Source organism: Astatotilapia calliptera, chromosome 23 (genome assembly GCF_900246225.1).
Source record: "Astatotilapia calliptera chromosome 23, fAstCal1.2, whole genome shotgun sequence".
NCBI classification, from domain to species: Eukaryota; Metazoa; Chordata; class Actinopteri; order Cichliformes; family Cichlidae; genus Astatotilapia; species Astatotilapia calliptera.
In genome coordinates this window covers 32,452,996-32,462,995 of record NC_039323.1, presented here as the reverse complement: position 1 = coordinate 32,462,995, position 10,000 = coordinate 32,452,996, and the positions used below count along the sequence as shown (strand labels likewise).

At 42.4% G+C, this 10,000-nt stretch overlaps 1 protein-coding gene across 7 annotated transcripts in view; it reads right to left on the bottom strand.

Annotated features, from left to right (window-relative positions):
* zranb3 (zinc finger, RAN-binding domain containing 3) overlaps positions 1 to 10,000 on the bottom strand; it is a 135,633-nt gene that overhangs the window by 88,387 nt on the left and 37,246 nt on the right. For all 7 annotated transcript variants that reach the window (XM_026158746.1, XM_026158745.1, XM_026158744.1 and 4 more), the window contains exons 8-9: positions 9,133 to 9,267; positions 116 to 235 (exon numbers count right to left, since the gene is read on the bottom strand). In XM_026158746.1, coding sequence (XP_026014531.1) covers positions 116 to 235; positions 9,133 to 9,267 — 255 coding nt within the window. The remainder of the gene's footprint in view (positions 1 to 115; positions 236 to 9,132; positions 9,268 to 10,000) is intronic.

Here is a 10,000-nt window from a genome sequence, read left to right as displayed (position 1 = left end):
CACACACCTCTCGCCAGTGTTGCTACACATCCTACAGGCACCACCACAGCCGTTGCTTACTGCCGCTTTAACACATTTTAGAAGCTCCAGTTGCCCGCAGAGTGCCCGAGGTTACCTTGGCCTCGATGACGGCCTCGGTGCAGGCCTGCAGCATGGTGAGGTGGTGGGCGAACACCAGGAACTTCAGCTGCTCTGCCTCCAGCATCATCTTAATGTAGTCCTTCACAGCTCCCGCCTGGCCACACACACACACACACACACACAAAAATAGACACAGATGAAAGAGAGCTACTGAATCCATCACTTCACCAGTCGACCACACACAGAGGAAGCGGCGAGATCAGTGAAGAAGTCAATTAATCACCGCGGCATCCTTTCCGTGTGATCGATTCTCTATTGAATGCCAGGGATCCAGACTTTAAAAGGAAAGTGCACACAGAGCGACTGGGGCGCATTTGTCAGCTCGGAGATACCAAGAGTCAAATCAATAACTCACAACTTGGCTTATGCTTGGTGTGTTTTTGGAATTTCTGTTTTTTAATTTCGGTGACAATAACAAACAAGCAAAACTCACCTTTTCATACATGAACAGGATTTACAAAAAAATAATAAAATAAAGACCTTTTATGTCACATATTGCCAAAACTGATCTCACCAGCTGATATTGGCCTATCACTGGTATATATATCATACACTATGTGCAGATATTAATGGTGTCATTTACACAAAGTCAGATGAAGAAGCAGCAATATTAACAGTTAGGGCTGCCATGATTAGTCGACTAGTCGCGATTACGTCGACTATCAAAATTGTCGACGACTGATTTAATAGTCGATGCGTCGTTTGAAGCTTTGCAAGATCCCAAAAGACGCAGGAATAAGTAGTAGGATTTAAGAGTGTAATAATGGACTGAAACAGAAGATGGCAGCACTGCATGTACAAGGATGCCAGCTGCCGTTAAACCCCGAAGAAGAAGAAGCAGTGTCCGGTATTGTAGCTGTGTCCAAATTCAGGAACCGCATCCTCCTGTGCCCACATTTGTAGGCCAATTACGTTACAGCGACACGACGAAGCCTGTCCAAATTAGAAGACTCCGACAAATGCGGCCGACAAAAGCGCCCTTCATTTCCCGAGATTTGAAGGATGGGTCGGGTGTATCCTTCGTGGCCCAACCTATCCCAGAATTCATAGCGTGGCCCAGCCAATTCCAGTTTCCAACAATGGCGGCAGCTAGTTAGTTTTAATATTACTCTTATTATTCTTTCTGGGTCACAAAATAAACTTTTAACATATTTTCAGACAAGAATGTAGCTGTGTAAACCTCAAATATCTGCTCAGTTTATCAAGACATCACATATTTTCAAAAGCGCTCTGACGTTTTCGGAGACGTCTGTTACCCACTAGCTCGATAGCTAGCCGGGGTTCAATGGTCACTAGAGCCGATGAGAACACTGAACTCCCAGCAAATCAGTTTCAAACCCCCCGCGGTCTTTCGTTACTCAGGTTAAACATGTAATATAAGTCACTTAGATAACTAAAAAATGTTATTGTTTGGCTTTTTTCAGTGTTTTATTTGTTCCTTAGTAAATCGGTTTGGTTGAGATTAAAGTTATACTTTTTACACAGCTAATAAACGTCAAGCAGACAGCTGATTATCAGAAGTGTGAGATGCTCGAGAATATACTCCGGTGTCCCGTTATATTTTAGATAGCAAGGAACAGACGGCTGAGTTTATTAAACTTCACCGAAACAATCTTCAAATGTCATTAAAATTTAACAAACTATCATCTTGTCTTTATTTTTAGTTAGCACCTTAAACACTTAAAGCTGTAAGCTAATGATAGTTATATAAGAGCAGACGCATGCTGGTGCAATACGTTTTATGTCCAATGGGTGCATCATCTGATTAGTCGACTAATCGCAAAAATAATCGGTGACTAGTCGACTATCAAAATAATCGTTTGTGGCAGCCCTACTAACGGGTTTACAAACTGACAGTTTGAACTTTTATCGCCAGCTTTATTGAGGCCATAGCACTTTATTATTATTATTGCATTATTATTTCCTAATAATGTAACTATCATCAGGTATTTGACTGGGCTGATATTTTAGGAGATTTTATATGTGAACACATTCAGGACTTGCAAACACTCCTAAGAATTATTACCTGTCAAAAGTGACAGCTGAAGCCTGGAATTAATGCAGGATATAAAAGTTTTTGCTCATTTTACTTTTTGCATAACCACATTTTTTTTCCCTCCTTCATGTCGGGCTTCTGATTTATGAAGTCAAATGGTAACAATGCTTAACCCCCCCTAAAAACATCACAGTCCAAGTTTAATGCACTTTTGTTTGTTTTCTGCTAAAGCCTCTGACCTTGATTGACGGTGTGAGTCTAACAACCTAAAAATGAAGCGGCACAGTGAGGTAACTGTAGCCTGCAGGTATCTGTATCTATCATTTCACCGTGCGCTGGTGCCCAGCGATCACACTGTGATGGCTGTGGCCTGCTCCCCGCTACCTTCTGCAAGAGCTGTACGAGCGTGTCATTGAGCATCCGCACTCGGCTCATTTCAGAGCCCCGGGCCATAAAGCAGCCAAGAATAGCACCAACTAGTGAGAAATTCTGAGGTTTGAGTTGAGTCAAACAGAGCCCTTACTAGACAGTTTTTGGAGACAGGCCCTTTCTCTGTGGTGTGAAGTCCACCCTATAATCTCCGCACCTCCTGCAAGCTGACAACCTCTGCAGCCATCACACACCTGATGCTCTGGTGGGAGAACCTCTGCTTCGCCTTGCTGATAATTAGCCGATGCGCCTGATAATGAATCTCTCCGCCAGGCCTGCCCGACCCTGTTCTGATCTGGGGGGTCCTCATTACTGACGGCTCGGCTTCGCCGTCTTCCTTCCGCTGAGTTTAATTAGTGCACAAACTTCTCGGCTGTCTGAAGCGGCCCGTTAGCTTGCTTTAAAGTCCAGCATCAGAGCTGTCCTCTCTGGGTAATTGGGAGCAGATGCTTGGCGGGTAAAGCAACAAAAATACCCCAAAGGCGTTTGGCAGCTTCGTCGCCAGGCGGACTGGCAGGCAGGGGCCGTGATGCTTGTCAGAGTGACATAGATGTGTGAATCTATCATACCGTTCCACCCCTCTCGATGATCCAAAAAAAGAATAAAGCAAGCTTTCTCTTTTTTTTCCCTCTCTTTCTCGGAAGTAGAGAAAGTGTGAACCAGTAGCAGAGGAAATGAGACTCGGCCGGCAGTATCGGCTTTGAGGTGGGAGAGCAGGTCGGTGTGGGTGGGGGCTTTGTAATGAAAGGAGGTCCAGTGTTAGGCTAAACTGAGCAGAAATCCAATCAGCAAACAACACCAAGCGCAAAAGAGATCCAAGCTTGGAGGCAGGCTGAGCGGGTAGCGTGTCGATGATTGCGTTCAGTGGTTATCTCCGCTCTTCGTTAACCTCGGGGCCACACTCCTCATGGCTGAGGGCGCTGGGCTAATTGAGAGGAATGCCAGCCCTCGAACATGGCAGATGATTGGAGAGGGATACTATATCTGGTGGAACTGTTTGCTCAGCTACAAATATAAGAGACTAGGGAACTGCCTGTTCTCTTGGTAAGAGGCTAGAAGCGGAACAGAGGTTGAAAGCTATATTAGTGTAAAAATGCTTCCACTGACGAACAGGAAATGTTAGATTCTCAACACTAGTTGCTCTGACCCCCCTCCCCCGCCGGCCTTCCTTAGACTAAATGCCACCTTCCCATATTGCTCTCATTAAAAAGAAAAAAAGAAGTCACTTCAGAGAGCCGACAGAGTTTCCATAGCAACAACATCACAGAGATGCTATTTTAGTGCGGTGTGTAACTTTGATATAAGGGGTAATCATGCCAGGCTGGACGCAACAAAATAATACCTCAGTTATAACTCCCTACTTTGTCTAAGTGCTTTCACTGGCAACCATTAGGTTCTGTTACCATGGCAATGATTTTCCCATGAGATCTCACTGAGTGGTTGGCCAAGCGCTCTGAGAATGATGCTGTGCCATCAATTCACCATTTCCTGAAATAGGAAAATTAATAAAAAAACAACATCATCGAGCTAATTTTTAAGCTATTTGGGTGATATAATGTATGGCTCTGGGTTTGTTGCTTGTGAGATATTTGAAGGTTAATGTGAACAACAATGTATTTTCCTATTTTCAGTTATAGCCACATATTGTTACAATGGTAAATACTAAGTATCAAATTATGAAGCAAGCTTGTGTTCAAGAAATACCGTTTTGCAGTTTTTTCCTACTCTTACATCTATCTGTATGATGTCAATGAGAACAGATACACCACCATGGCCATTGTCAGGACAGAAGCCCCACCCACCAGCTGCACATACAGTAACTTATTTTTATGAGGTGTGGCAGAGGAAAGTCACCTTAAAGATAAGGGGAAGGTAGACAACTCTACACTAGGGAAAACAATCGAAACAGTTATTGATTTCAATTCAATCTCATTCAGTTTAATTTAATTAAATGAATCATTTATATAGCATCAAGTCACCTCAAGGCGCTTTATATTATAAGATAAAGACCCAGCAATAATACAGAGAAAACCCCAACAATCAGATGAGCAAGTAGTTGGCAAAAGTGGAAGGAAAAACTCCCTTCTAAACAGGAAGTATCTCTGGTAGAACCAGGCTCAGGGAGGGCCAGCCACCTGCCACAACCTGTTGGGGGTGAGAGGAGGGAGGCAGGACAAGAAACAGCGACTGTCACCCTGTCCACCACCACTGCAAACAAGAAGGGGCTCAGAGCCAAATCACAGATGAAATCCCACCTGGTTATGAAGTAGAGTATAGATAGATATAAATAGGGATTTGCGGTTATGAATACTTTCTTACAGACTATTATCTAATGATGCCCATCTATATTCCCACCTGCCACAACCTTGCAGTCTATCTCTTTAAATCCGCACCTTCTGCATAAGATGTAGTCCACCTGTGTGCACCTTCCTCCACTCTTATACATTACCTTCGACCCTCTCACAAAATCCACGACATCTGGCTTTCTGCATTTCTCTCCTTAACACCAAATCTACCAAACATCTCAACTCTGTTCCCTTCACCTCCATGTCCACTGAAGCCCACTACGATCACCACTCTCTCCACCTGCGACCACTCTCTACCACTTCATCCGACCTACTCCACAATTCCAATTTCTCTTCTGACATCCAACCTGTGGGGCACGTGTAATGTAACAACTTCAAACTCATAATCCTGTTCTTCACATACTCTTCCTTCAAGATTATTTCTGACACAAACCTTCCCATGTACCTGGGCTTGGGACAGCCAATAGGAATAAAGTGTCTTGTTCTACTTCCTATAAACTGGTATCGTGATTATTCAAAGAATTCAGCATCAGCTGAGGCTAGTTTTTCTAGCAGTAGAAATCAGTAACAATGTAAAATATTTAAAATGATAGTAATTTCAAATACTTTAAATTATTTTAGTGTTTTCTGTTAATCTCTGTTCATTACTGTTCAAATGAAAAATGAAACCTCAGTGATGAACTCCCAATAGATGCTATTTCCAGGTCTAGCATCATACAGAATAGACAGACATGTTAGTAGTATTAATGTTCTCTTTCCTAAATGTCAAAGCGGTCTTTAAACTTTTCCTAAACTGTCAGCTCTTTCAGCTCTTTCAGACAAGAACAAGAATGATCGATTTAACCACATTTTCTTGATACTGATTAAAACAGATTTTCCTGTTTTTCTCAAATCACATTCAGTGTGCTTCCCTTCTATGTTCTGAAACTCGAACCACAGTGTTAAATAAATGTATGAATGCTTAGTGGTCATATTGAAACCAAGGTTGTGTTTTCAGGGGTGCTGAAAAGTTTACATTTGTACAGCCTGTAGCCACTACAGCAGGGCTAGTGGTCACAACAGTAAACGCTGGAAGTAGACTTGCACCAACAGAAGACTGAGTGCATTAAGTATTTCCCCCCTTCCTGCTTTCTTAGGTTTTTCCACATTTTTCATACGTGAATGTTTTAGATTATGAAACAAATTGTAATATTAGACAAAGATGGCCAGAATAAATGCATTTATTAGGTGGAAAAAAAGCAATCCTCCCTTTGTTAAATCATGAATTAACTACAGACTTTGATTTCACAAGCTACACTCAGGCCTGAGTGTAGCAGATCTGTTGTATCAACAATTTCAATTCATCCTGCACCAAACAACAGTCAGTAAAAACCCTACAATAATACAGAAGAAGCAATAACATGAACCCCTATCACAGGGGTGTCCAAACCCAGGCCCCAAGAGCCGGTGTCCTGCAGGTTTTAGATGTGTCCTTGATCCAACATAGCTTATTTAAATGGCTAAATGACCTCCTCAACATGCCTTGGGCTACGTTCACACTGCAGGTCTTAATGCTCAATTCCGATTTTTTGATCAAATCCGATTTTTTTGTCTGCTCGTTCACACTACAAATAAAATGCGACGGCAAACGCGCTCTAGTGTGAACGCTCAAAGCTTCACACTAGAGCGCGTGTAGACTTGCGCAAAAGAAGACGTCATACACAACGCGCTCTGTTTAGACCCAGAACAAACTATATTGTTTGACTGATGGCCCTTAATATAAAGACTTCGGACTTCACGTTTCCCAATTTTTGCTTTAAGTTATTTTGTTATTTACATAATAATGTAGATAACCTAATAATGATCCTTATTGCTGTTTTAGAGGAGCGGTGCTTCAAAGGATAGTTGCAGATTTCTGTCAGAACCTGCAGGTTATGCAGTACAAATAAAATGTTCACGTTTCTCCAACGTTGTCTTCCCAGCAGTTTCACCTTTGACCTTAGAACTGAAGAAGCTTCTCGGAAGAAAGGCGAAACGTCTTCAAGCAACTTAAAGAAGTCCAGACACTTTTCTTTGCAATCTCCTTTGACTACGATGACCTGGATGACTGAGAACCTTCACAGACTTTTAACAGGAAGAAACCTCCAGGAGAACCAGGCTCAGGGTGGGGCAGGCATGTGCTGTGATGGTTTAATGGATAAGGTGAGGACAAAAAACTTAAATAGAAGCAAAGTAAGCTAACACATCATGCCAGATAAGAAACAGATTAGAGACAAAGTTATTGACATCTGCTAGCCTGAAAAGTCGGCACATAGCAGTGCAATAATCATTACAATATCGTATTTGATGCTCTTCTTTTAATTATTGACTTTTGGTTCAACAAAAAATATAGACTCTAAAACTGTTGGATTGGCTTATGGTGTAGGCTCAGTCATAAATCGTAAACAAGCTGATATAATATCTGACATTCACTGTTTTCTTGGTACAGCCTGCATTACTCTTCTTACTGGTAGTGACGACAAACCAATGTCCTAGATCAGGGGTGGGGAACTCCAGGCCTTAAGGTCCTGCAGCCTTTAGATGTGTCCTTGATCCAACACAGCTGATTTCAGTGTCTAAGGCTACGTTCACACTGCAGGCGAAAGCGCATCAAATCCGATTTTTTTGACCCTATGCGACCCATATCCGATCATGCTATGACAGTGTGAACGGCGCAAATCCGATATTTTCAAATCCGATCTGGGTCACTTTCGTATGTGGTACTGAATCCGATACATATCCGATGTTTTAGAAAGCGACTGCTGTTTGAACGGTCAGGTCGCATTAAATCCGTCTTTTACGTCACTGACACAAGACAGACGCCAATTATCAGTGCCAGAGAAGCGCCAGAGAAGACATCGCGAACGCTTCTCTGGCCATCCCGTGTAGATATCAGTGAAACTGTTGGGAAGACAACGTTGGAGAAACGTGAACATTTTATTTGTACTGTATAATCTGCAGATTCTGACAGAAATCTGCAACTATCCTTTGAAGCACCGCTCCTCTCTAAAACAGCAATAAGGATCATTATTAGGTTATTTACATTATTATGTAAACAACAAAATAACTTAAAGCAAAAATTGGGAAACATAAAGTCCGAAGTCTTTATATTAAGGGCCATCTATCAAACAATACTGTTTGCTCTGGGTCTAAACAGAGCGCGTTGTGTGTGAAGTCTTCTTTTGCGCATGCGGGCCGCTTTGAGCGTTCACACTAGAGCGCGTTTGCTGTCGCATTTTATTTGTAGTGTGAACGAGCAGACAAAAAAAATCGGATTTGATCAAAAAATCGGAATTGAGCATTAAGACCTGCAGTGTGAACGTAGCCTTAATGACCTCCTCAACGTGTCTTGAAGTTCTCCAGAGGCCTGGTAATGAACTAATCATCTGATTCAGGTGTGTTGTCCCAGGGTGACATCTAAAACCTGCAGGACACTGCCACTCGAGGCCTGCAGTTGTCTACCCCTGCTCTGTTAGGCTTGTGATCCCTAGTCTGTAAATAAATGTGTAGAAGGACTTCAAACAAATAACATTAAAAACAGCAAAAGTTTTAAAAAATGATTTGCATAATGAAATCTCATTGGCTTTGATTTTAACTACTAGTCTTAAAACACCTAAAAAAAATGAAATACTTTTCAAAAACTTTATTTTTTAATTAAAATTTAACTTTTTAGGACTTTTGAAAAAAGCTTGAATAATACTACACTGCGGGAAAATTAGTTTTCGGCCTGCTCTGAGCCAATACCTATAATGCTAATATTCAGAAAGCTCTTTTCTTCATAGTAACACCACAGAACAACACATATGCAGAAGAACTGCTGGATATCCGTCATCCAGTTGGATGATCTCACTCATAACTTATTCTGTGTGTATGCAAGGCCACGATTGGTGCAACAGTTTTATGGATAAAAAATGCTAACTAATTAAAAAAAAACAGCTGGAGAGGTAATATTTAAAATCCATTAGTCAAACAACAGGTTATAGCGTCTCTGATGGGGACTATTTTCGGACTGTGGTGCATTTGTGAGAATGGATGGTGTGTGTGGGATTGATAAACTACAGTATGTGTGTTCATGGTAATGAAGTAACATGCCACCAGAGCAACAGTGTTGCTCATTGATCATTTGGACAACAATGCGGCCCTATGGGGCTTTGAATACCCCACACAATAGAAAAATCCCCTGCTTCATCTTTCAAAGGTATTCCTGTATGTAAGATATAACAGCAGCTGGTCTTCCTTTACCTTGGCGATGGCTGTTTGCTTGTACATCTGCGTGACCAGGCCCATGACTTCAGTGAAGGGGGTGTCCGTCGTAGCAGCCCCTGACCCCAGGCTCTTCATCAGCCTCTCCCACTCGGCGAAGCTAGCCGAGGCCTCCTGCAAAGCAAGAAGAGGGCAAAGACATTGAGGCTGCGTCCTTTACTTCTTCACCCACCCTTTTCTCGCTCTTGTTCTCTCTACTGTTTTTGAGATATAAAGGGCAAAACAATTAATAGTGCTGCTGGGTGTCCTACTTTTCCTGGAAGAAAAAGAAAGAAAGAGGGAGAAAAGAAAAAAATGCCAGCGATAGAGAGCGAGAGAGATGGAGAATTCCCAAGGATGCCACCCCCTCCGACTGGGCTGCTGTGTTAGGTGGGTCACGAGCATCTCCCAATTATAGCTGCCTTGTGACAAGTCGGGGTCGAAGATGGAGAAGCAGCCCGGCCGGTACAATAAATCAAAGACGCCTCGCGTACTCTCAAGGTGATTGGCGAGAAGTATTTAAGGCGGGAGAGGAGAGTGGGAGAGGATCGCAGTGGGAAAGGCTGCCAGCGAAGAGCAGCATATGCTGCCTCCCCACTCATAAACAAGACACACAGAGAAGCTCTGCATTTGTTGCCGACATGTAGGTTAGCCTTGTTTATCATAAAAACACCACTCAGGAACAGCATGTTTTTCTTTTTTAAGACTTTCTAGTACAAGACAAGATAATTATATAGAAATCGGGCATGAAAAGTAGCACGGGGAAAGTTTGAGTCAATCCTTCTGCAATAAATTCGGCTTGGAAATAGTTGTCAAGTTCCTTGGCTTTTTCAACCTCCAAACTGCTAACTTTGAATTGCTTTGTGAT